Raw genomic sequence first — 25359 nt, 5'->3', positions numbered from 1 at the left:
CAGGAATGCAAGGTCCACGCTCTTAATAATAAACAAACAGGACATTGTATGCCATCATCACAGGATGTCCTTCCTTCAACAGAGGGCTGACTGGGGCTGGAGGAAAAGCCGGGCAGGGCTCCCAGCGTAGAGCGCCACTAATTACTGGCTTCGTCTGCCTTCCACTTGCAGCGATCAGTTCCACATTCCCTTTAACTAGGAAACGATTAATGCTCTACACTTTGCAAACACACTCCTCGGAAGTCTGCCTGTGGGCTTTGGGGAGGAGAGAAAAGGCAAAGAAATTTTAATCTGTAGGATTATACCTTTTTCCTATTTCCCTATTTACTAAATAATTGAAAGAGGGAAGTCAGTTCTACCAAAGATGAGTTCCCTTTAGTTAGCAGGAGAAATGGAAGCTTTCAAGTTTGCGGGGAGAAAACGTGTATTTCACAGGCAGTAGCTTGAGGACTAGACAGCTACGTCTTATTCCATTCCATGCAAAAATAATTGTTCTTTTCACGTGATCTTTTCAAGTAAGTTTTGTATGTTCTGTAACTGGATCTGAGCCGAGGAACTCAAACGATTTTAGGTCATTTTTAGGTTTCCCTGAATTTAAGGAATGTGCGCCCCCTTATAAAGCCGCAGCAGGAAGGAGGGCGGTCTGGAGTCTTTAGAATACAATACAGCCCGAGTAAACGCTGAGGTTAAGTGCCCTCAAAGGGAAGTCAGAAGATTCCAAGTAAATGTTGAAATTCAGATACGGAGGGAGGAAGCTCTGGGCGCTCGCGGGCTGGGGGCTCGGCCAGGTGTGGCCACGCCCCCACTTCAGGCGGCTGGTAGGAGTGAATCACGAATGGGAAATCTGCGGCAGGGAGGGGGAAAGGGCCGAGCCGCAGGCCGGGTTAACACAGACTGAGCGTGCTGCCGTGACACTCGGCCCTCCAGTGTTGCGGAGAGGCAGGGCAGCGCGGCACCTGTCTGCGCCGGGAGTCGGGACACGGGCGCCAGCCGCCGGAGGAGAGAGGCACCGCCGCGGTGCGCTCCAGCCCTCGGCCGGGAGGGGACGCGGAGCACATGCGGACTGTGTAGGCATGAGCGACATTTATCTCAGATGTTGGATATTTGCTTGGAAAAACGTGTGGGTACGACCTTGGTAAGGAACTTGATCTTGTTTTTCATTCTGAAATTGATCTGAAAACTTTTTGTTTTTTTTTTTCTCTTGGCTAACGTAGTCGTAGTAGAAACCAGAAGGGCTTCTGTTTTAGGGCGCTTAGTACTGTCAAACATTTATAAGACTTTTTCCTTATGAATCATTAACCCTTTCAGTTCTAGGCGTAATTGTCAGTTCATTGAAATTTCGGTAGTGGCTCCCGCCCACACCCGTCCAACAAAGTAACTATTCCGCGTTGGCTTAAGTTTAAATTTTGGTTTTATTTTAACACCTATTTGGCATCGTGACTGTACATGTTGCAACTACGTAGAAATAAGCACGCTTGTTTAAATCGTGGCTGAGGGAAAGACAACTTCGCATCCGACTTTTTTTTTTTTTTTAAAGAGCATCATATTTAGGGAAGAAATAAAAGAATGGAAAAGCCACCCTGAAGGACTTGGACAGTGTTATGTTTACATTCTAACAAGGACATGTTCTTACATGGAAATGATACCCACGTTCCTACTGATTCCCCAAGCCGTCTGTATGCGAAAACACTGCAGACGTTGTTTACCTTTTTTTCCCTCTCTCTCTCTTTGGAAAGCACTTTTCCTGCGTGTGAGGGGGGATTTGCGGGAATACCCTTATCAGTTTATAAGTGGAAGCAGAGCTCGTCTTCTGAGTCTTCTATATTTGTTATAACTTTAGTTACAGTAACTGTAGCCCATCAGTGACTTCTGGGAATTCGTACACTTTCAGATTTAAATGGAAAGTGCTATTTGTAGCTGAGGGCTCCTAAAGGAATTCTCTCCAGGGAATTCTATTCAACAGTTTAATGTTTTGTTTTTACTTTTTCAATTTGGCGTGAGATGCCCACAGTCAAAAGAAACTGCGGGGAGTTGCCCCCCCTTCCGCCCCCATCTTTCCTTCTCTTTTCCTATGGTCCAAACGATCTCGGAAAAGCTGCAGCTCAGTGATGCTGGCAGGATGCAGCCCTTTTCGGCCTTCCCTGTGAGAGGATGAAAGAGATCGCGCTGCAGAGGGGGGGGGGGCGAGTTGTTTTGAAAGTTGTTTTGAGTTGGGAGCTGGTGGGAAAGTTCAGTCTTCCCCATTTGGAAAAGGCAGGCTGGGTTCCGCTCCTGCACCACACGCGCTTTCCATTTTTAGCTTCATTCAGAGGCAGACAGAGCTCCTTCCTCTTCCTCTCCTTGTTTGTGACACTTTTCTGAGGCAGCTTTTCCACAGCGCTGAGGGTCTGGCGGCCATGACCCCAGGCGTCCTGGGACAGAGGACTAGGCGCCCCAACGTTTTTCTGCCGTGAGAGGTAAAGCCAGGGATTGGAGGTGGTTCTTTTCCTTTTTTCTTTTTTTCTTTTTTTCACTTTGTCCCCCAATGTGGTTGCCACACTTTTTTTATTTTTTATTTTTTTTTATTTGACTAAGGATAACATTTAAAAACCTTGCTTCTCCAAGGCAATCTTTATACGGCCTTCTGGCTCTTACTCAACTGTACCAAGCACTCTGCATCTGCTTTTAAAGTCTTCAGACGACTGTATTAGTCATAGCCTCTCTCGGAGGAGCCACAGGACAATGGGGATTAAAGGCCTTTCCTTTCTCTTCCAGGCTGCCCCTAAGTGTAACTCCAGTGCTGTGAAGGTTCCAGGGTTGGCAGAGGGGACTGAGGGGACCATGAAAATGGACATGGAGGACGCGGACATGACTCTGTGGACAGAGGCTGAGTTTGAGGAGAAGTGTACATACATTGTGAACGACCATCCCTGGGATTCTGGCACCGAAGGAGGCACTTCGGTTCAGGCAGAGGCATCCTTACCGAGGAATCTGCTTTTCAAATATGCCACAAACAGCAAAGAGGTAAGCCTCTGGTTTCTTGCTGAAGAAGATTGGCACCTGACGCCAAATCTCCCTACTTGCCCTTGAGGCCTCGTTTGTCTGTGAGAATCTGTAAGTACCAGTAAATAACTGATCACTTAATTCACTTCTTTCATTGTTTTCTCTTGCCCTAAGTCCATCCCTTCTTATTCCTCCAGCTCTCCACTGTTCCATAAGAATTAGTAAACAGTGAAATCTTTTGGCAAGTTGATATGTCTTGGAAAAGCTGAATTGCAGCATGGGGTGGGTGAAATTGTCAGCAGCTTTGAGAAAGTTTTCTGGCTATTGTGGCCCTCGTCCCCCAGTATACTAGCTTTTGAGGGAGAGAAACTTTTTCTTAGAAAAAATGTTTGACATGTTTCTTTTGTCTCTTTTTGGTCATGAGATGGCTTTATTTATTTACTTTTTTAACGAGCCAGCTTTATTAGCTGGGTTTCTAAAATTATTCTCAAAACCTTGACGTGTTTATGAACTGAAGTGATGGTATAAACGAAGAAAAGTTTCATGTAAAAGTGCCCTCTGTCTGGATGACTTCAGAGCTAACCCCTGTTTATCTGCAGCAGCTCCTTTGCTCTGACTGGGCTGGCAGGCCAATTTCTTCTTGGCCTCTGAAGTGGGTACACCCTTTGTTGTTTCAAAGGGGCTGAAAACCCAAACTTGGAATGAGCAAAGGATTTGTGTTTACCCTTTTCTATAATGATTGTAGCTAGGCGTGATGTTTGGCTGTGAAATAACTTGCAGAACCACCTCTTGTTTTGAGAATTCAGCTACTGCAGCTGCTTTCATTGGTCTACTGCCTGCCGGGCTGAGCTGGAGGAATCCACCCGTCCACAGCCCTGCCATCACAACCATTCCCATAGGTCACTGTCCGTCCTATCACTGCCTTCAGAAAGTCGCGAAAAGGGGGTCATTTGCTGCAGGAGCCCAGAATTCTATACTGGGACTATTCATTACAACCATGTCAAATCACTTTCCTCCTTCCCTAAGGAACAGCATTTGAAGGAGTTGAGAGCCGGTTTAGGAAATACTTTGTCTCTTTCCTGTTTGTGTATCTGAGTTCAGTGTTTTTGGTGAGGGGGTGACACAGCTGTCTAAAATTAAATAGAGCAACTCTGCTTTGGGTTTCATTAAAGCTCAACTTTTTTTTTTTTTTTTTCCCTGCTGGGAGAGAGGAGGCTGATTTCATAAAGAGCAAAATTTAACTTGTATTTTTATGTGAACATTACCAAAAATTTCACGCCAGAGATCGGCCTTAATTACACCTCCTTCTGAAAGTAACACCCTTTTCTATAGAAGGTCTCTTAATATGTGGCCCATGGAATCAGTGTAGGATTTGTTTGGGTATTTAAGGTTTGGCTGTGGCTTTATAAGGTGTAGTATTTTTTCCCATATCAAACTTGACCAAATATTGATCTGTTCCCAGGTTTCAATTGTGCTGTGTTGCCCCATCCAGCCCCTTGGGATTGAAATCAAGACCTCCATTCTGTGGGTCATCCTTGCCTTTTAGTTCTGTAGTGTTCTTATCCTCCATTCAGCTCTTAGCTTAAGTTTTTCAATTTTCATCATTCTATGTAAAATCATCGCTAAATAGAATAATGCCCTTAGTCCAAGGTTCAGAAAGATAGTCACTTACTTAAGGTATATACTTAGAGCCAGAGCCAGGACTTGGAGCAAAGTTCTTCAGACTTCCCCAACCAGTGCTACTTGATTGTGCCACACTGGCCCCTCTTGGTGTCACTGTGGTTTTATTTATCGTCTTAACATAACTTCAGGACGATCATCTATTAAGCTTGTTTGGTGTTTTTTTCTCTGAATGTGTAACTCCATATTTCATATATTCAGCACCCAGAAAGCATACAGTGCCTGTATTCCTAAGGAGGGTCCTTCAAAACGAACCTAATAAGAGATCAGGTTTCTCTTATTCTCTTTTCCCCTAGAAATGCTTGAAGAGAGCAGTATATCTGTAGTCCCTCATCATAAAAGCGACCAGGAAACCAACTTAAATGTAATGCTGTCTTAAGGTCTCTCTGGAACGTGTACCTGTTATTCAATTTCTCCCTCCTTCCTTTTTGCACTTTGGGGAAGGAGAGCTCCCTCCAGGTGGTGAAAGAGAACCGTAGAATTGAGCCATTGAGAGTATGAGAGCTGCACACCAGTTCTAGAACAGAAATCTTCAGGATGGGTGAAATGTTTACATTATCATTATTCAGTTAGTTCTTTCAGTCCCACAACCCATGGAAAGAGGACAAAAGCCTTTGTATGTGTAGTTTTCATCTGACTGATTTATCTTGCCCTTCTTTAAATGTTTTCATTTAAGTAGCGAAGATGTTACATTATGTACTGATGTTCTGACATCCTGGGGATTTTTTTTTTAGCAAGACCATTTTTCATTATGAATTTGTGCTATGTGTCAGCAACTTTTTTTTTTTTTTTTTGGTTTAAAAACAAAACATACAAACCATATTTCTGAGCTTGACCCTCATTTTTAGATTTGGTTTAGAATCATTCTGCACCTTTAATGAGGCTGTTCTTACTTCCTATTTCCAGAACTCAAACCAAATATAGACATACTATTCAAAAAACTTTTAAAACTTTTTAAACTGCTGGGTTATTCTTTTAGGGGGATTTTCCCCTTGACCTCCTGAAATAATCTTCTGTGAATACTTGAATACAGAAAGATCGATTTAAACACTTCTGTTCTGGAAGCAGTAGCCTGTACTGAGGTTGCTTGAGTTGAATTCAGAGGCTCTGTGGCTCCGAGCCTGACCTCCAGAGTCGTGTGGCAGTGAAACATCAGGCCGAAGATGGGGACTCAGTGGCCATTTTGATTGAAGTCCATTATTAAGCCATCTCTAAAAAGCGTCTTGCCATAAGTGCAATCCCCTCTTCATACTGCCTTTTACTGTGGAGACCCTGTACCCAGGCATTGCCACATTTCCTTGAATATGAAGATAATTAAGAAGGAAACTTTCCAAAAACATCGTTATCCACTCCACCCCGTTTTTCTAAACATGGGGTGAGGTACAGACTGAAGTCTTGATCCAGTGAGTATATACCCACTCATCCGTTGAGACGAGCTCTGGTCATCTCAATGCAACTATCCTTGTATTCAAAATAGAATTTTCATCGAATGAGTCATTTTTATGGAGGGAGAGGGGAAGAGGTAGCTAGTCATTTAAATGATTTTAATATAATTTGGGGTGAGGATGCTTATACCACATTTAGACCTGAATGATGTTTCTGCTTGAAACTCACTGCGATGCATGTGTATTCATATATTCTAAAGAGGGAATTTGCTTTCAAAAAAAAAAAAAAAAAAAAAAAAGCAAATGTGTTCTCCTTACTATCAGACTTTCATTCAGCACCCCCAGTCCACCTATACTAAGTTGTGACATCTGCATTTTGTAAAATGGAAAACAAGCCCTGTTTTTTGTCTGCAAGCCTTGGACTTCAGGGTATGTTCTGTAACGGAGGCCACTGACAGATCTGAAGGGGTCAGCCCCACACATAACACACAGTGGGGAAGAGCGGGCAGGCGGGGAAGTGTTGAGGCCAGTGTCCTCTCGCTGGTGGGTTTATGGGAGGCACGCAGCAGTCCGTGGCCAGCAGGGATGCTTTAGGACCCTGGTCAGTTCCAGTGAAGTTTCCTTCCTGAACTAGGTGAACACATTCCTAGTCTTCTTAGCTCTGGGAAATTCAAGGCACATACCAGGTTCCCCTGTATCATAGGCTAGCTCCAAGGATAGAACTTTGTTGGCTAAGATTCACATCTGGATCTTTCCAGGGCCAGAGGGAGAAGTATGACTTGGTCTCCCACTTCCCACGAAAAACTACCCTGGTTCCGATCCCCACTCCGGTTACCTGGCTGAGCACTGGAATCTTAGAATTGGAATCTTAAGAGTTGCAGCTCTTATGTGCTCTCTGAATAATGTCTCAGACATGGATTTGAGGTGAAGGTGCTGATTGTGAGATAGGGTGCTGGACTGGGAACGGATAGAGATGGTATATAAGCTACACCGTTCCTTCCAACCTTGAAATTCTGTGATTTTGTGTCTCTATTTATTCATATGTGTGAGTTTATATGTACCCAAAGCTCTGTGCATCACACAGCTTAAGATATTAGGGTTCTGTCTCACTTGCAAAGATAATCTAATATTGAGGCTCTTTTTATTTGTTTGGGACTTGAGGATTTTCACAGACCTCCCTTTCCTAACAAATTATTCTCCTGTCTGGCCCGCTGAGTTTCATTTGTAAGGTTATCGATGACAAGAGATACTTCCAGTGCTGTCACACAGCTTCCCCAGTGACTTGCTTATAGCTGTGCTCAAAGGTGTCAGGTGGCTCATGTCTGCTTCAGATTCCTTTGTGGGAACAAAATGCTAGTTGACTTCTTCTGGACCATAAGAAAATGGTGTATGTTTCTTAGTGTAAGATTGATAGCTGAATACCACAAAGCCCATTGGTTAAAAGAATGGCAATTCAGAAGAAAAACCCTGGCCTCAATGTCATGCTACTTGTTGGTAATCAAGCTCTGACCCCCAGGACACTGTCTGCGAGAGACTATAATTTAAAACAAGGTTGATAAACCAGTTGAGTACCTTTTTTAAAATTACTGCTTTGAAGTGGATATGTTGAAAATATCAACTGCTAATTATTGGCTCACCAAAAAATGACATTATTTGTTTTTCCTGTTTGTCATTTTAATATTATGGAATAATCATTCAGATATGAATGCCAAGTGATTTGTGTCATAGAAGCCAATTCCATGCATTTTTCAAATTAATTATTTTCAATAATATATCATAAACAATGAGCCTCTGAATCAGTAAGTCTACTTAAGCTTTAGGATGTATTTTTATCTCAAGACTGTTCAGAAGTACTCCCGTCCCCCAGAGCTATACTGCCAACATATACCAATAATGATGAACTGTTATTGAAAGGGCAGATAGATGTAAATGAGGCAGAGGAGGATGAAATGAACATCTGCTTTTTTCAGCTCTTGCCAGAAATTCATAACGGGCCAAAAATAACACTAGCTCACCAACCTTGTTTCAACTTGTGTTAGATATAGGAAATTTTCTTTTTTTCTGTCTTTCCAGTCTGGGTATGCTCCATTGGCTTGTATATTGAATACTAAATTTTTTTTAAATTAATTCTTTAAGTCACGTACATGAGAAAGCCTGGTCTGTCACAAGCATGTAGGTATGCTTATTCCATATTCATTTAAACAGAGACAAATTATTGATGAGATTAGTGACGTGTCAGTGTATATCATAACCAGAACCTTAGATTCCACTGCAGACATTTATTGCTTCAAGTATTGGGGCCTGCCATTTCAGGTACACAATTATAAAGGAGCCGCCAGGGATAATAAAAACTGGAAATAAATATGTTTTACCTCCCTTCTTGGTCCGTATCAGTAAGGTATTCAGTAAGTGATTTGTAGGCTGTTTGGAGCAAAAAGAAAATGAAAAGAGGAAAGTGAGTGAATAAAAACCAAAACAAAATGTACTGCAAAATGTCTTAAGGGACTATGACAGAGGAGGAGTTCTTTTGAATAGTAATGAATTGCTTCCTGATTCCTGGTTGGTGACTTTTTTTTCCCAACCCCCCCCCCAAAGAAATTTACGACCCAGGAGGAACTGGTATATTTAACATGTTTCTTTAGCAAGGCCCTACAAAGTCAAAATGTGTGATACATCCAAGTCTGAGAAGGTCATTTCCTCAGATCTTAGAACCCACAGCTCTCCTCTGTATAAATTCCACTTCAAAGGAAGACTTTTGACCACTGTTGAGCAGAAGATGCTACAGAAGAACAAAGTTACTTGAAAGAATTCCCTTCCATTAAAGAGAACTTACAAGTTATAAGAAGAAAAAAAAAAACCCTCATCTGGAATGAAAAAATATATAGTAAGTTTTGTTTCTGGTTCCTTAGGCCTTTGTGGAACAACCAAAGAACATTATTTTGGTTTCTGAGGTTAAAACTATTTTATTCCCCTTAAGCACACTGTGTTTATGGCTTGAGGGAGAAAAAGAAATAGGAAACTAGGAGCCGGCTGAAGTGGGCTAACCTTGACTGTCTAGCTCTTCAGTATCTGAAACTTGTTCTAATATGGAATGGTTACCCTCTCCGTTCTCGCATAAAAAGTATTAATAAAAAATAGAGGACCCTCAGTCACCGGAGAATTAGACCGTTTTATACTTGGTTGTGTATTTGCTTACGATCTGCGAGTTTAAAAGATGGTCTTCCCCAAAAGTCAAGCTCGTTGTTAATTATGTAGGCACCATTAATGACTGCTCTCCATAGTACAATTTCATCATTGTTGGTTATATTACCATTTGACAATTCAATTCATTGAAATGAAAAGATTGATTAATATTTTACAGTTGAACTCATTGTTTCATATGTTTTACCCCCTTTAGGTTATTGGAGTGGTGAGTAAAGAATACATACCAAAGGGGACACGTTTTGGACCTCTAATAGGTGAAATCTACACCAGTGATACAGTTCCCAAGAACGCCAACAGGAAATATTTTTGGCGGGTAAGTAGGGAAATTTTTCCAGACTCATTAAGTATTAGGGGAAAAAAATGAAACTAAAATTGCTGGGTCACTTCCTTTCTCAACCTGTCCTAGGGCTCCCCACAAGTATTCAGGGTCCCTATGGACATAGGGAATTCTAAGCAATCGTGATGAACCTGGTTAAATGTTTGGCCTGGGAAACACAGCCTGTAGGTGGTTAGGGATGGAGAGATGGTCTATATGTGAATCTTAATTTTTGCAATTCATTAGAGCTTTGTGATGGAAGGAAACAGTTTACTGCTTGCTTCAAGGGTAAGTTCATTTGCATTTCTGTGCAAGGAAGTAGTAATGAGTCACCAACCCTTAGATTTCACCCCTTGTTGATTTCTTGCTGACTTAACTTTAATTGAATGGACAAGTAATCATAAATGAATTACCTCGAAAATAACTGTGCTCCGCAACGGGAGAGGCCACAACAGTGAGAGGCCCGCGTATCGCAATCAATCAATCAATCAGTCAATGTAAATAAATAAATAAATAAATAAATAAATAAATAAATGCCTTTAAGGAAGGATGGGTAGAAGATGGTACTGGGGGAATGGAGATGGACCACAAGACTCGTCCTGTTTCAACGCACCTGTACCATGAAACTTTTGGGTTTGACAGTACATAAGTTACTCCCATAGCGTAAGGGAAATGCTTATAATCATTCGGGATGATAAACTTTCCTTTAACGTCCGAAGAGTCTGGCCAATCCAATTTCCTTTGGAATATCACAGTTAGAAAGGATCTCACAGGACTTCCCTGGTGGCGCAGTGGTTGAGAGTGGTTGAGAGTCCTCCTGCCGATTGCAGGGGACCCGGGTTCGTGCCCCGAGCCTGTGCTCCGCAACGGGAGAGGCCACAGCAGTGAGAGGCCCGCGTATCGAAAAAAAAAAAAAAAAAAAAAGAGAGAGAGAGAGAGAGAGAGAGAAGCCACCGCAATGAGAATCCTGCACACCGCAACGAAGCCCGGACTCGCTGCAACTAGAGAAAGCGCACACAGCAAGGAAGATCCAACACAGCCAAAAATAAAAAATTAATTAATTAATTAATTAAAAAAATAAAAAAGGACCTCACAGGTGAACTAATTAGATGGAATCTTTGAGTAAAAGACCCTGGATTAGGATGAACAGAGAAAAAATTGGACTGCTTTCCGTTTTCCCATAGATCTCTCTGGGATATTTGGTTTCCTTTAATTAGAAAATAAAGCTACGTTTACTAAATTTAAAAGCAATTTTTTATATACATACTTGCATAAAATGTACACGATTACTGGGAAACTGTTACTAAAATTCTTTTAAGAAACAGCTGCCTGGTAGCAACAAAAATTGTATTATACTTACTCTGGCCAGATTTACCTAGAATGCTTATATCATCTGGACAAGTATATTTATAAAAGGCTTCTATTTGGAGATCACTCAGAAGCTGTTCCTAAGAAACAAGGTTGTTTTGGTTTTTTGTTTTTTTTTTTTAATCTGGGAAGTTTTGTGTTTTAAGAAATGTATTTTACTATTTTCCAAACAAAAGAGATCACTGAGAATTTTTCACTCTGAGTTGTGTGCTCACAATTTTTATTTAATTAATTAGTCATGCTTAAAATATATGTAATACCTTACTAATAATGGGCAAAATGTAAGCGAGTTCATTTTTCCCTTTACTGCCAATGAAGTCTTCTCAGAAATGAGCCATAGACACGTGTAGTTTTTGGAGTTGAAGGTCGGAATTAAGAAAATCCAGCATAAGTCTCGTTAATCCATGATCCTTTTGAAAAAAAATGACAAGAAATATTTAAGAACCTCCTATCTCTGTCCCAGTTCCCTGCTTCATTGAAGATTCACTCTAAGTAGCTGAAATGCTTTCCTTGGGAGGATTTATTGAAATCAGTCCTTCACATGCAAAGGATATTGTAGGAGATAACTTCCCACATGTTGTTAAAAGCATCCTGATTTTGCTGGCAGGAATATGAACATCTGTTGTGGGGAAAGAAAAAGTTTCATGCAAATTACACAGTCAAAGAAGAGAAGGGATGTTCAAGTTGAGAAACCAGTGACATTTCTTGTAACTGTGCTATGAGTCAGCACGTTTTTAATCTTCTTGATAATATATGGAAATGTAGTGAGGGTGATAGGGAGCAGTGTTCATATGACGTATCATTATTTTATTTTCTTGTGTGTGTGTGTGTGACTTCATGGCATCGACATTTCTGTTTTTAAATGAGGATACAGTAAATTGTAGTCCGTGGAAGGCTGACTGGAATCAACATAGCCGTAGCTTTAGAAAGCAGTTTCCGCCCAGCGAAGAGTGCAAGAGCGATGGAACCCCGTGTTCCTGGAAGTTTGCACATCAGAGTAAACAAACTTGAAAACCCCTCTTGATAGCAGAATTCACCCGGCCTTGTTCCATTTTCTCTTAACAAAACACACCGCAAAAGCTCTCACAAGCTGCTTTGATGAAGCCACATGTATTTCCCCCTTCACAATTTACAGGAAGTTACTCTTAAAAGAAAGTGATTCTGGTGTTTACTGCCCGTGTTAAAGGGACAGAGTTCCTTTTTGTCTGATAACATTTGTGCGAAATACAGAAACACTTTAGAGACTAACATAGCATGTGACTAAGAAGAAAGCAATAACCTGCTGTCCGGTTAGAGCAAAACTTCTGCTGTGAACCAGGCCCTATGACTTGGAACCTCTAAGTTGCAGATAACCAGGTATTTCTTATATATGTGTTAAGGATCTCTTAAGTCTGAAGACGAGTTGGGTACATCTTAAAAAGAGGGCAAGAGAGAAACTTAAGCCACATGTATTTCCCCCTTCACAATTTACAGGAAGTTACTCTTAAAAGAAAGTGATTCTGGTGTTTACTGCCCGTGTTAAAGGGACAGAGTTCCTTTTTGTCTGATAACATTTGTGCGAAATACAGAAACACTTTAGAGACTAACATAGCATGTGACTAAGAAGAAAGCAATAACCTGCTGTCCGGTTAGAGCAAAACTTCTGCTGTGAACCAGGCCCTATGACTTGGAACCTCTAAGTTGCAGATAACCAGGTATTTCTTATATATGTGTTAAGGATCTCTTAAGTCTGAAGACGAGTTGGGTACATCTTAAAAAGAGGTAAAGAGAGAAACTTACTGTGGAAGGGCAAGGAGTTGTTTATAAAGTTTCAGAAAGAATGTATACTTTAATTTTTCCTATTCTTACCTCTACCTTTTTACCGAGTGGCCTGAGGGTATCTGTTAACCAAAAGCAGTATTACTCTAGGGCAGACTTTGAATTCTTCATTTTGCATTACCTTTAAAGGACAACATGGTTTCTTTCTGTTCTTTTACCAAAAACACGAACCCTATGGCTCTGTGAGTGGTGTTTTAGCCCAACCACCTCACGGATGAGAGGGTTCCCTCTCCCCTCCTCTGCCTTGAAAGAAAAGTGCAAGGCCGAACACGTTTATCAAGAGGAAAAGTGACTTCTCAGTAGACTGTCTGATGCTGGCTTCTGTCCCAGTGTTCACTTTGTTATGGCAGGTGAAGTTCACCTTGGCCTCACCCAGCATTTCCCCAAAAAGGCAAGCTTCCAAGTATTCATATGAACCAGTGTTACTGCTGGACTTGGAGGCTTGGGGGTGGAGGATGTTTGCATAGTTTAAGCCTTGGGCGGGGGTGTAGGAAACGGCAAGTACAGAGGCCATAGAAAAAGTTGAGAGACTCGGTTTGACGTACTCAGTCGGGTTGGTCTAATACCCAGTGACTCAAAGCATTAAAAGTCTGCATGATCGGAACTCAAGTTAGTAGCATTGCCTGTGTGCCATTCACTGTGGTAGCAGAAACAGTACCCGGTGGTTGTTTAGTCCTTCTGAGGCAGCTCCTTAAATGAAATCTTGTGTTTCACTCTTCTGTAGCTTTTCCCCAAAAGTGAAAAGACACTAAAACTGAAATGGAAAAGGTAACTGACAAAGTGTCCCTTCCCTGTTTCTGCCCTTATTTCTGCTGATTCAAGACAACTCCGGCTAAACTGATTTCCTTTTCGAACCAGGCAATAAGGGACCAGAAATCAAACCCGGTATTCGCTGGGTTTATTCTCAGAGGTGCCAGGGAAGCTTTTCGTTGCTTTGGGGCGTTCTTTTCCATGTCTGTCTTCTCTTTTGGGCAGATCTATTCCCGAGGGGAGCTTCACCACTTCATCGATGGCTTTAATGAAGAGAAGAGCAACTGGCTGCGCTATGTGAACCCAGCACATTCTGCGCGGGAGCAGAACCTGGCCGCCTGTCAGAACGGCATGAACATCTACTTTTACACCATTAAGCCCATCCCCGCCAACCAGGAGCTTCTTGTGTGGTATTGCCGGGACTTTGCGGAAAGGCTTCACTACCCTTATCCTGGAGAGCTGACAATGATGAATCTCAGTAAGTGGATTACAGAACAAAAAAATTAGAAATGCCAGTAATGTCAGTTCTGCCCCTCTGTGCTAATAACATGTTGTTTAATTACATGGCTTCATCTGATGGGCCAAGTAGGTGGCTTAAACTAGGGACTGGGAACAGGAAAACAGCTTTTTTCAGTCTCTATTTCCTATAATGAAACTTGATCATTTAAAAAATACTAAGAGCTACTTTGAATGTTCAGAAAGTTACAGGAAGAAATATATGTTCAATGCTAATCTATCCAAAAGGGGGCAGGTAGGATTATAATATAATAGAGATTCGTTCTGACATGCCGAGGATGCAAGGTATATAGTTCCTTGTTTGTGGTAATTTGTCAGTGCTTAACATGTACACTGAAATATTGTAGAGATGCACATTTGGTTATCAAGTTATGGTCTGACGTGAAACATAAAAGGTTTCTAGAAAAACTCGGAGCTATAATTTTTCAAATCTTATTTGAATATGGATAACCCTAAAGATTTTATATCTTAGCTTCCTTCCTAATGGTAAAAACCTAATTATCTGATCTCCTGATGAGTATTAGAGTAACGATCTATCACTTTATCTTAACAAATCCTCAGTTCCTTAGGTTTGCAAGCTTTTACTTTTTTGTTTGGTTAAAGTTGGCTATCATGACCTCTCTGCAAAACCCTGCTTCATTTTAGTCATTCTCAAGTGATCTCTATCAATGATTAAAAAAATATCCCAACCTGTTGTAACTATGGTTGTATATTCTCAGACTGCTAAGTTTTAAAGCCGTTTTTTAAATCAGCTCCTTCTGGTTTAAAAGTTTTGGCCTCTAAATGCTGAAATTTTTGTAACCTTTTGTTTTGATCTCATTTCCAACCTAAGGACAAGTTGCAAAAACAGTACAAAGAATTCCCAGAGACCCTTTAACCAGATTCATCAATAGTCCATATGCTGTCCCACTTGCTTTATCTGGAGGCTAAATTGTTTTAGTTCACACTTTGAGATGTCCTTTGAGATGAATGTTAATATTAACATAAATTAGAATTTGACTTAAACTTTAGGACCAATGATTTGTCCTAGTCAGGTATAATCCAACTGTATAGCTATTTGGTGCTCATCCCACACTGTCTAGTTTACTTTTGCTCTCCCTGTGATCCCAAGACTATATTTACAGTTTTCTGAAAAGCTGGGGCTATAAAAGCTTAAGGACCCCCACCATAAGATCATCTTTAAAGTTGTGTTTGTGGTCCTTACATACACACATATAGTGCACCTTGAGCTTCAGGAAGAAGTCTTAGAATAGTTGGAACAAATTGGCTTACAGCTTGAGCATGGTGGGTATAATCAGGTCCTGGCCAATGGTGGTGGCTATTTTCCCTTATCTCTCTTTAGCGCTTCCAAGAGTCTCCATCATGTCACTAGTGCCAAGCATCCCAGGAGCCCTTCAGCTATTTTACCACCTGTAGGTGCCAGGCCCAGCGGGAAAAGGCAACTTAGATTCCGGCAGCACATTTCCCAGGAAGATGTGCTGCTTCCTCCTGACTTTCTTAGCACAGCCGGTCACTTCCTCTTGAGGGTCTCCTCCCACTCCTTGAGCTTCATCATTCAGGGATTCAGAGAAAGACTTCAATTTTTTTTTTTTTTTTTGAACAGTAGCTCCATTTGAGATGACCCACCCTGGTGACTTTGCTCCAACCACAAAGAAGTTTTTTCACATACATCCCTTACCTCCTGCCAGTCAAAGAAACGTCTTAAAAGGCCTTGCATTTATTCAAATGCTTATTCTTTGTGTTCAGAAGCAACTGTCGTGTATACTATGAAATGACACCTTTGTTCCCTCAAATATCCCTTTTTGTTTACGCAGAATTTTTTTCTAAATGGTGGTTTAACATTTTCAGGTACCCATTCATTGTCCAGTATTCGTAGTAAAGAATGAGAGTTAACAATAGCCAGTCACAATAAGCCAAGACTCCAGTTGCCTTGTGAAACCAGTTGTCTTAGGTGTGGTAACTGATGATTGAGATGCTGATCAGGAAAATTTCCGCTGTTTCATCAGGCCTAATAGGTAGATTGCGTCTTCACATGAGTTGTGTTGGGTTCCATGCTTCAAGCACAATAGAGGCTTGTGTCAGAATCTCCGTGAGGGCTTTAAAATGGCAGCGATAGTTCAACTGGTAGAGTTTTGAGAAGAGATTTGAAGAAAACTGAGGTAAAGAAAAATAAGTAGCCAGAAATCATAAATAGGCATTTTTTAAAAACCAAAGAAAAGGAGTAGGAACTATCAGGTTTAACTCTTACCCCTCCCAAGTTTTTTTGGTAGTTTTTTTCAATCTATCTAACTAACCCATCTAGAAAACAGTTGACCAGATTATAGACTTCTAAATGTTAATCTGCTTTCTCAGTTTCAGCTGAAAACAGGCTTTGTTTTGCCTACTGCAGAACTTCTAGGTTCTTTCTTGTAGTCTTGGGAGTTCTTATTATAGATCGAAAATGTGAGTCGGCATAATTAAGCCATTCAGAGCCTTCAGAAGCAGTTCACTCTTGAAATGACTCCCCGTCCGCCTACAGCCATTTAAGATTTAAGAACAAAAACAGATCTTGATTTTCTTTTTCACGTTAACTCAAGCTGCTGCTGAGTGGGAGAGTCAGAAATGACACCAGCTCCACTGATTACTCAGCTGCTGAAGGATGGTTTTTTTTAAATGTACCTTTTCACATAGACTCCATGATCGCCACCTTAGAACACCTGAGCGGGGCTGACATTGCCCTCCGGATATTGTTTTGTAATAAGAAATAAATGTATTTTTATGAAGGCATAAGAGATATCGAACATATATCATGGATTTACTATATGCTAGGCACACTGTGCTCAGTATTTTGCACAGAAAATTATAAATTCCGACTTTCTGGTTTGTTGGCCCAATCGTTAGCTTTTTAAGTTGTTTTTTTTTTAATTAATTTTTATTTTGGCTGCACCGGGTGTTAGTTGCAGTATGCGGACTCTTAGTTGCGGCATGCATGAGGGATCTAGTTCCCCGACCAGGGATCGAACCAGGGCCCTCTGCATTGGGAGGGCGGAGTCTTTCCCGCTGGACCACCAGGGAAGTCCCCAGTCGTTAGCTTTGTGGTAGTTCAATAATCGGATTATGGAGGTGTTCAGTAAGAACACCAGACTAAATAAATAGTAGGGACAGTGCTACGGACAGACGTAAACTTTTTGCTTATGGCTTTAATTTATTGAATTTTAGAACCAAGACAGTGTTGAAGCCAGTGAAGAGAATTAGGAGACTTAGATGTAATTTGCCACATAAAAATGGCAGAAAGTTATAATGGTGAAGTTTCTGTATTTTCATTTTTTTTAGGGTGACATCTTTCTGTGGATGCCTCCAAATCATTCTTTTTCACCTCAAAATTCCCTCCTGTGGGTGTGAGATGCCTTGCCTATCAGCTTTCCAACTTAGTTGTCTCTCTTCCTTTACCATTTCAGCTTTAAAAAACAAAAGTGACAATTTGAACTTCCTGCCTGCTGAGCCTCACTGAAAGACTGATATTGGCCTGATAAGGGGCTATTTATTTTGGTTTAGTGGCTTCAGAAATCCCTCTCCCTCAACAAGCTTTCCATCACTGCCCCCATCAGCATCTTCCCTGATAGTGTCTGGGCTGTGTTTATTCTGGGGCTGCTGGCTCACCCAGGAGTAACTGATAACAGCCAGCAGAGATAACATTCTCTGAGGGGCTCTCAAACTGGAATCGAATCCCTCAAGCTTGTCAGTCTAGAGAATGGATTTGAAGAATTCAGACTCTGGAGTTCCACAGAGTTCATTTCTAGACCTATCAGGTATCAAGCCTGGAGTTCCTCCTCCGTTAAATCGAACAGGGACTTTTTTAAAGACAGTGAATGATACTTTTACAGAGGCTTCAGCCCAGTCCCCCAAGCCTGTCCTCTTCTGAGGCTAAGGCCACGGGGTCCCTGCCTCTCCTGGCATCTACACACACCGACAGCTGATGCCTATGCCTACGGCAGGTGTGCAGGCTGGAGGGGTTGCCCTCCAACAACCAGAGCTCCAACTAAGCAGCGTGTATTTTACTTTTGGTTTCCAGGGAAGGCTGAGCAGCGAGTGTTTGGTTTTCCCTGCTCTGGCTGGTGTCTTCCCGAAGGCATCGTTTGTTCTGTGTGTTTGGCGGGCAGTGCTGGCGGTGGCCTGGAGAGCCTGTCCTCTCATTGCTGCTGTTCCTAAACAGTCTATTTACCAAGTAATAATATGCTGTCTTTTGGAATACATGCTTTCATCTTTGCGGCCTGTTTTCTTTGGTGCTCTAAGTAATTGAACTGGCTCAGGAAGTGCCAGTTGTGGTTTGGCAGAGATGCCTATGTCACGCCTTGTGATTCCAGGGGACAGCATTACTGGGAGCCTGGTTATAGACCAGAGCCTCAGTGAAATTCTGGTGTTGTCAGCAAATCGAGGGGAAGGGGTGGCATCCCATTGCTAATCTGTGTTTGGGAGAGGCAGTTTGAACAGGGTTTTATCAAATTCGTATTAAACAAGAATGGAGGTGAAAATTGATGACTGCTTATTACTTGAAATGAGTCTTAATCTTGCACATCTAGTTTGCAGGGTGTGCTGATTTCCTTTAGGTAAACCGTGAACATGAGAATGACTTTTATTAACCTGTGACGCCCCGTCCCGGTATTTTTCCACGCCATTTTCATGGAGGCTCTCCTACTCTTGGTCGAACAGGACTGTCTTATCATGAGGTTTTTACCATTGGAAACAAAATAACACAAACGGTGCTGTTCGTTTTATCGATGCCACCAGTGACCTGGTTTTGCTGAGAAGGAACTGGAGTGGCGAGAGCCTTCTAGACTGAGTGGGCGTTGAGATGCCAGGTGTCCCTCTTGGGGCAGGTGGGGCTCAGGTTTGCTCAAGGAGAGAGCAACTTGGGCAACGTCGCTCCGATTTTCTGTCTCCCTCTGAGTAATCACCCTTTCTTTATTTCAGCGCAAACCCAGAGCCATCCAAAGCAGCAAAGCACTGAGAAACATGAACTTTGCCCAAAGAATGTCCCGAAGAGAGAGTACAGCGTGAAAGAAATACTAAAATTGGACTCCCACCCCTCCAAAGGGAAGGACTTATACCGCTCCAACATTTCACCCCTCACTTTGGAAAAGGACGCGGATGACTTTCGGAAAAATGGGAGCCCCGAGATGCCCTTCTACCCGCGGGTGGTGTACCCGATCCGGGCCCCTCTACCGCAAGACTTTCTGAAAGCTTCCCTGGCCTACGGGATGGAGCGGCCGCCCTACATCGCGCACTCCCCCATCCCGTCCTCCACGACGCCCAGCCCCTCGGCGCGCAGCAGCCCGGACCGGAGCCTGCACAGCAGCCCCGGGAACACCGGGTCGCCGCGGGCCCCCGGCTCGCAGGAGCACCGGGACCCTTATGCCTACTTGAACGCTCCGTACGCCGCCGCCAACGCCGCCGCCGCCGAGGGGCTGGGCTCCTACCCCGGCTACGTGCCGCCCCCGCACCTGCCGCCCGCCTTCATCCCTTCCTACAACGCGCACTACCCCAAGTTCCTGCTTCCCCCCTACGGCATGAACTGCAACGGCCTGGGCGCCGTGGGCAACATCAACGGCCTCGGCAGCTTCGGCCTCTTCCCGAGGCTGTACCCCGTGTACGGCGGCCTCCTGGGCGGGGGCGGCCTGCCTCCCCCGATGCTGGCGCCCGCCTCCCTCCCCAGCTCGCTGCCCTCGGAGGGGGCGCGCCGCCTGCTGCAGCCCGAGCACCCCCGGGAGGTGCTGGTGCCCGCGCCACACAGTGCCTTCCCCCTGCCCGGGGCGGCCGCCAGCCTGAAGGACAAGGCCTGCAGCCCCACCAGCGGGTCCCCGACGGCCGGCACCGCCGCCACGGCCGAGCACGTGGTGCAGCCCAAAGCTACCTCAGCGGCCGCGGCGGCCCCCGGCGGCAGCGACGAGGCCGTGAATCTCATCAAGAACAAAAGGAACATGACGGGCTACAAGACGCTCCCCTACCCCCTGAAGAAGCAGAACGGCAAGATCAAGTACGAGTGCAACGTCTGCGCCAAGACTTTCGGCCAACTCTCAAACCTGAAGGTAGGCCTGGCGTGGGCCGCCTGATGGCGCGGGGTCTGTCCCCGGGAGTGCGCGACGCGCGTGGGTATTTAGTTCACCTCCCGCAGGTTATGAATTGCCATTTCCACAGTGTGAGACATGAGCTGGGCATGGTCGATGCAGCTTTGCTTTTGCCTTTGCTGCTCTGGTTGCGCCGCTTGGGACACGTTGCTTCCCCTCTCCTGAGTGTCTTCTGAATGATAATACGTGGGGTTTGTGCTAGAACATCAGTTTCGAGTCCCTGCTTAGCCTATGACTTTTGTTCCTTTAGCTCCAACACAACAGAGTTCTGAAAATCACATCGGGGTTTGATTTGTTCTAAGACTTCACCTTGATGCTTTTTTTTAAGAGGTTTGCATCCTAAATGCCCGAGTCCTTGCACGGGAATGTTCGCTTTTGCAGCCAAGTGACAGCCGAACTAACGTGTGTGGCTTCTTCCCAGGTCCACCTCAGAGTGCACAGCGGAGAACGGCCTTTCAAATGCCAGACTTGCAACAAGGGCTTCACTCAGCTCGCCCACCTGCAGAAACACTACCTGGTACACACGGGAGAGAAGCCACATGAATGCCAGGTGGGCAGTGTTTTCTGGGTTGAACTTTCGACCTTTGTAGACAGGGTCTCAGGAGTCGCCCTGCCATCATCCCATAGCCCATAGTTTAAACCAGCACAAGAATTCTGCCTTCTTCAGGCTGCTGATGCGCTGAGATGATGACACACCAGCTTCCAGTGCTTGGACAGTGGTCTGGAAGGGAAACACCACCCCACGGGCAGTGTGTTCCCATCGCTCCATTTGCCTAACGCTGCTGGGAGTTCTTTCACCTCCCAGGTTGCTGGGTGTGGGTGGGCAGCGTGCCCCTCCGCTTGGCAGCTCTTAACCTTCTGGTCTCCCACCTCCCTCCCCTGCCCCCTTCCCCGCGCTGCAGGTTTGCCACAAGCGATTTAGCAGCACCAGCAATCTCAAGACCCACCTGCGACTCCACTCCGGAGAGAAACCTTACCAGTGCAAGGTGTGCCCCGCCAAGTTCACCCAGTTTGTGCACCTGAAACTCCACAAGCGCCTACACACCCGGGAGCGGCCCCACAAGTGTGCCCACTGCCACAAGAGCTACATCCATCTCTGCAGCCTCAAGGTCCACCTGAAGGGGTATTGTCCTGTGGCCCCAGCCACGGGGCTGCCTCTGGAGGACCTGACCAGAATCAACGAAGAAATCGAGAAGTTTGACATCAGCGACAATGCCGACCGGCTGGAGGACATGGAGGACAACATTGACGTGACCTCTGTGGTAGAGAAGGAGATTCTGGCCGTGGTCAGAAAAGAGAGAGAAGAAACCGGCCTGAAAGTGTCTTTGCAAAGAAGCATGGGGAATGGCCTGCTCTCAGGTTGTAGCCTCTACGAGTCAACAGACCCGTCCCTCCTGAAGTTGCCTCACAGCAACCCACTACCTCTGGGACCTGTAAAGGTCAAACAAGAAACAGTAGAACCAATGGATCCTTAAGATTTGCAGAAAACAAAAGGTGTTTTTTTTTCTTAACTTATGACTTGGCGAGTCAGGGTGCCTGTAGCAAATGCTTGTACATAATTCCAGTTCTGCAAAGCTCTCCTGACGGCAGATGGTTTCCCCTCACTTCTCTGGAATTAAAGAAGGATCCCCAAAGTTACTGAAATCTCAGGGCATAAATGAGGGAAAGACAATATATATACATATTATATATACTTATTTACACCCCATCTATATATTTGAACCTGTGTATTTTGAATATTTGTGTGGATATGTTTGCATAGCCCTCCCATTGCTAAGACTATTGCCTAGTCATAATTATTTTTTCAGTGATAATCCTTCATAATTTATTATACAATTTATCATTCAAAAAGCAATAATTAAAAAAGTTTACAATGACTGGAAGAATTCCTTGTAATTTGAGTTGTTATATCTTTGTCTGGTGGCTGTTCTTTGTAGATAATTTCTGCACATCTGTTTTAAGTACCTAAGATTTAGTAAACAAATACATTACATCAGCCGACCTCCCTCTATAATAATGGTTTGAAAATGAGGTTTTGGTATTGCCAAAGTTAGGCAATTGATGTGTTCATTCATAGGATTGTATCATTTGAACAGCACTGTATAACTTGGGGGTATGTGTGCGGAATTACCCAGTAATAACTCTGGTAGAAGAAATAAGAAAGAGAGAATCTTGTATGTTTCTGTAGATAGTTCAGCATTTTCCCCCCTAATCACAGATTTACCAGAAAGGCTACAAGAAGGCTTTGCTAATCTGTCTCCCTCTCCAAACAACAGGGTCGCCCCACCCCCAAAGTCATGTGACCATTCGGAGTGGCCACGAGACTTTGGCATCCCAATGTATTATCTGAAAATGTGAAGACAAAATGCCATGTTTAAAACCACTCTAAAACATTCCCAAAGCACAGGTGGTTTTGTATGGGTGAGGTGAGGAAGCATGAGTCTGGGTGTTTTTGTCGTTGGTCTTTTTTGTTGTTATGTCAAAATTGCACAAACGTGGTGCTCTACCAGGAAGGATTTGAGTTAGATAGGCTCAGGCCACACTTTAAAAACCAAAAACCGGAAAACGGGTATTCTCGTTGTCTTAGGGTCAAAGCGGGTAATGAACATTCCTATCCCCAACACATCAATTGTATTTTTTTCTGTACAACTCAGACTTTCCTCAGTATTTGTGTTTTTACATTTTATGGTTAATTTAATTGAAGAAGAAAGGGCATTGCAGAGTTGTTCAACAATTACCTCATTGAGTGTGTCCAGTAGTGCAGGAAGTGATGGCTTCTCTGATGATTTGCTACTCAAGAGGAGAGAGCCAGCGTGCACCAGAAAGCTGGAATGCGTCGCATTCTGTCTCCTCTTCTGCTAAACCCAAAGATGACACGTTGGCATTTGAGGTGTAGCGGAGAACGATGTATATTTATAAATCTATTTATACCACTATACCATGTGTATATATAATATATTTATAACCACTTAAATTGTGAGCCAAACCATGTAAAAGATCCTTCTTTTCCTAAGGGCATAAAAAAAAAAAAAACCCTTTCTGAGACTTTGCTTAATTAGCACTCGATGACCTCACAGTCATATTGGTGAGCTTGGGCACCTCCTTGCTATTGTAAGTGACCCTAAAACCTTGGTGCAAAGGTGGGGACTACATAACAACCAGGGAGAAAGAGACATACTTTTTTACTATTAAGGACAATCTAAGATGGGGTTTTTTTGTTTGTTTGTTTTGCCACATTCTGATGATGTGGTCATACCCAAGCCCCAGAAATAAAAATCCCATCGACCACTGCAACTTTTCTCTCTCTTCCTCTCCCTCCTTCCTAAATAATTGATGTATATATAAACCATCAGTCTGGTTTATATATTCAGTATTTTGGTCCATGGCAACTAATGTCAACCTGCAGAAGAGAACAACAAATTTAGGATAACGCAGAGAAACCTAAGAGCCTTACTGATCTGTTTCTTTAAGTAACAAAACTGACAGTTTGTTATGGTATTTTTTAGTCAGTGTTTGACAAACAGATTCCTTAATTGTAGGTAAACCAAAGCATCACATTCTGACGTTGACACCAAATACTTTCTATTCCCAATTACTCATTTGTTCTCTTTTTCCCCTTTCATGCTTTCTCATCAATGGGAATTTTTCCTGAGACCTGCACAGTGGCTTGAGACTTCTTGATTCTCTTTACCTTCTGACTTTCCCTGAGGCCTCTTACATGTGAATGTTGAGCCCACAATCAACAGTGGTTTTTTTTTTTTTTTTCTTCTACTCAAAGTTAAAACCGACCAAAGTTATTGGCTTTTTACTTTGCTAGAACAACAGACTATCTTATGTTTACGTACTGGTTTACATTGTTATTTATGTGCAAATTGTCAAAATGTAAATTAAATATAAATGTTCATGCTTTACCAATGCTTGTCTAGTGTCTTGAGTGAAGGGTGAGTGAACGACTGCAAGGGTGGCCCCAAAACAAATTCTGAACATGACACAATTTGCCTCTATCCTGCCCACATCCCCACCCCGACACTTCATCCCCCCTAGAGATGATTCCCTAATTTCACCTCCTCTATCGGCGACTGCTCTAACAGGGTTGGTCTCTTGCCTCTCATAACTCAAAGATTTTTCTCTTTTAATTATGAGCTATAAAAGTGCCCTCTAAGGAAATCATTTCAAGCATTAGCCAGTAAGTAGGGGAAGATTTGTCTGCTTTTGTTGGACTTTTTTGTTTGTTTTACTTTGTTGATGGACGTGGGGTGGTGGTGAGGTGAGGAAGCCTTGAGATCAAGTCCAGAAATGCCATCCTAGCCTTGATCCAGCGTGTATGTGTGTGGACCCAGCCAGCTGCTGGGTGAGGGGCTCTGGGGAGCCCTGGGAACCTGAGGAGCATTTTGCCCACTGGTGGTATCATTTTTGCTTCAGTAGCCAGCGTTGAGCCCCCCACGGGGAATCAGGGCTTTTGTGCTTCTGCATAGTCTTCCTGCCCTACATCCCATCGTATCTTTTTCCTTCACATCTTAACTTGGGAAGTAGATTTGCCACTTGTGCATTTAAAGCAAATTTCAAGAACGCTGTTGTTTGACCAGCGTTGTTAGTATGAAGCCCAGGGATCATGGTGGCTTGGCCATGTGGTCCCAAGGGTCATATGTTGGGAGCGAGTCTACTTGCTCATCCATCGATGCTCCAGTAACTAATCTTTCTCCAATCACAAACAAAAAGGCACAAATTATTTTGAGTCTCACTTGGTAGATGTGAATAAGAGAGATGCCTGTATAAAAGGGCTACTGCCCTCAATGAAACGACAAAAAAAATCTAAAAGCCCTTTGCAAATGGTTTCCATGCTTGCCATTTCATCCATTACCAAGTTCACGGTACCATGCCCATGTTAACTGCATGTTAAGAAAACAATGCTCCCTACATTTAGACACTCAAAACTGCCCACTTTTTTTTTTAATGCTTCTTTATATTCACTTAAACATCTGTGCCAAGAATTTGAAATGCTGCCAACATTTAACTGGAGTTAAGAAAACCAGAACCCTATTGTCATAAATGGGCCAAATGGTGCTGGTTGCACTACTAAATTCTACAGAACCATTGTGGTAATAATCTTTCAAAACAAAGCCCAAAAGGAGTCAGAGTATAACAGTTACTACCATAAATCACAGCTCTTTACTTGGCAAAGCATGCCTTTTTTTTTCTTGAGAGTTATCTATCTCGGGAACACTTGTGGACTTAG

The 25359-nt window shown here is 43.2% G+C and overlaps 1 protein-coding gene across 3 annotated transcripts; it reads left to right on the top strand.

Moving 5' to 3' along the window:
* Window positions 1–882: 882 nt before the first annotated feature.
* On the top strand, window positions 883–24034 carry PRDM1 (PR/SET domain 1). 3 transcript variants are annotated; one of them, XM_007465766.1, is made up of 7 exons: window positions 883–1017; window positions 2755–3003; window positions 9445–9564; window positions 13729–13981; window positions 18970–20084; window positions 20545–20673; window positions 21026–21613. In XM_007465766.1, the coding sequence occupies exons 2-7, from the start codon at window positions 2821–2823 to the stop codon at window positions 21596–21598; spliced, it is 2373 nt and encodes a 790-aa protein (XP_007465828.1). In that variant the 5' UTR covers window positions 883–1017; window positions 2755–2820; the 3' UTR covers window positions 21599–21613. The 3 variants fall into 3 exon arrangements, with proteins under 3 accessions (XP_007465828.1, XP_007465827.1, XP_007465829.1); XM_007465765.1 differs by lacking the exon at window positions 883–1017 and adding an exon at window positions 1094–1135 and having other exon boundaries at window positions 21026–24034; XM_007465767.1 differs by lacking the exons at window positions 883–1017; window positions 2755–3003; window positions 9445–9564 and adding an exon at window positions 13513–13521 and having other exon boundaries at window positions 21026–21598.
* Window positions 24035–25359: the final 1325 nt, after the last annotated feature.

This window comes from Lipotes vexillifer, unplaced genomic scaffold, assembly GCF_000442215.2.
Source record: "Lipotes vexillifer unplaced genomic scaffold, Lipotes_vexillifer_v1.1 scaffold732, whole genome shotgun sequence".
Lineage (NCBI taxonomy): Eukaryota > Metazoa > Chordata > Mammalia > Artiodactyla > Lipotidae > Lipotes > Lipotes vexillifer.
The sequence above is the reverse complement of the archived record's forward strand: the minus strand, read 5'-3'. Positions and strand labels throughout refer to the sequence as shown.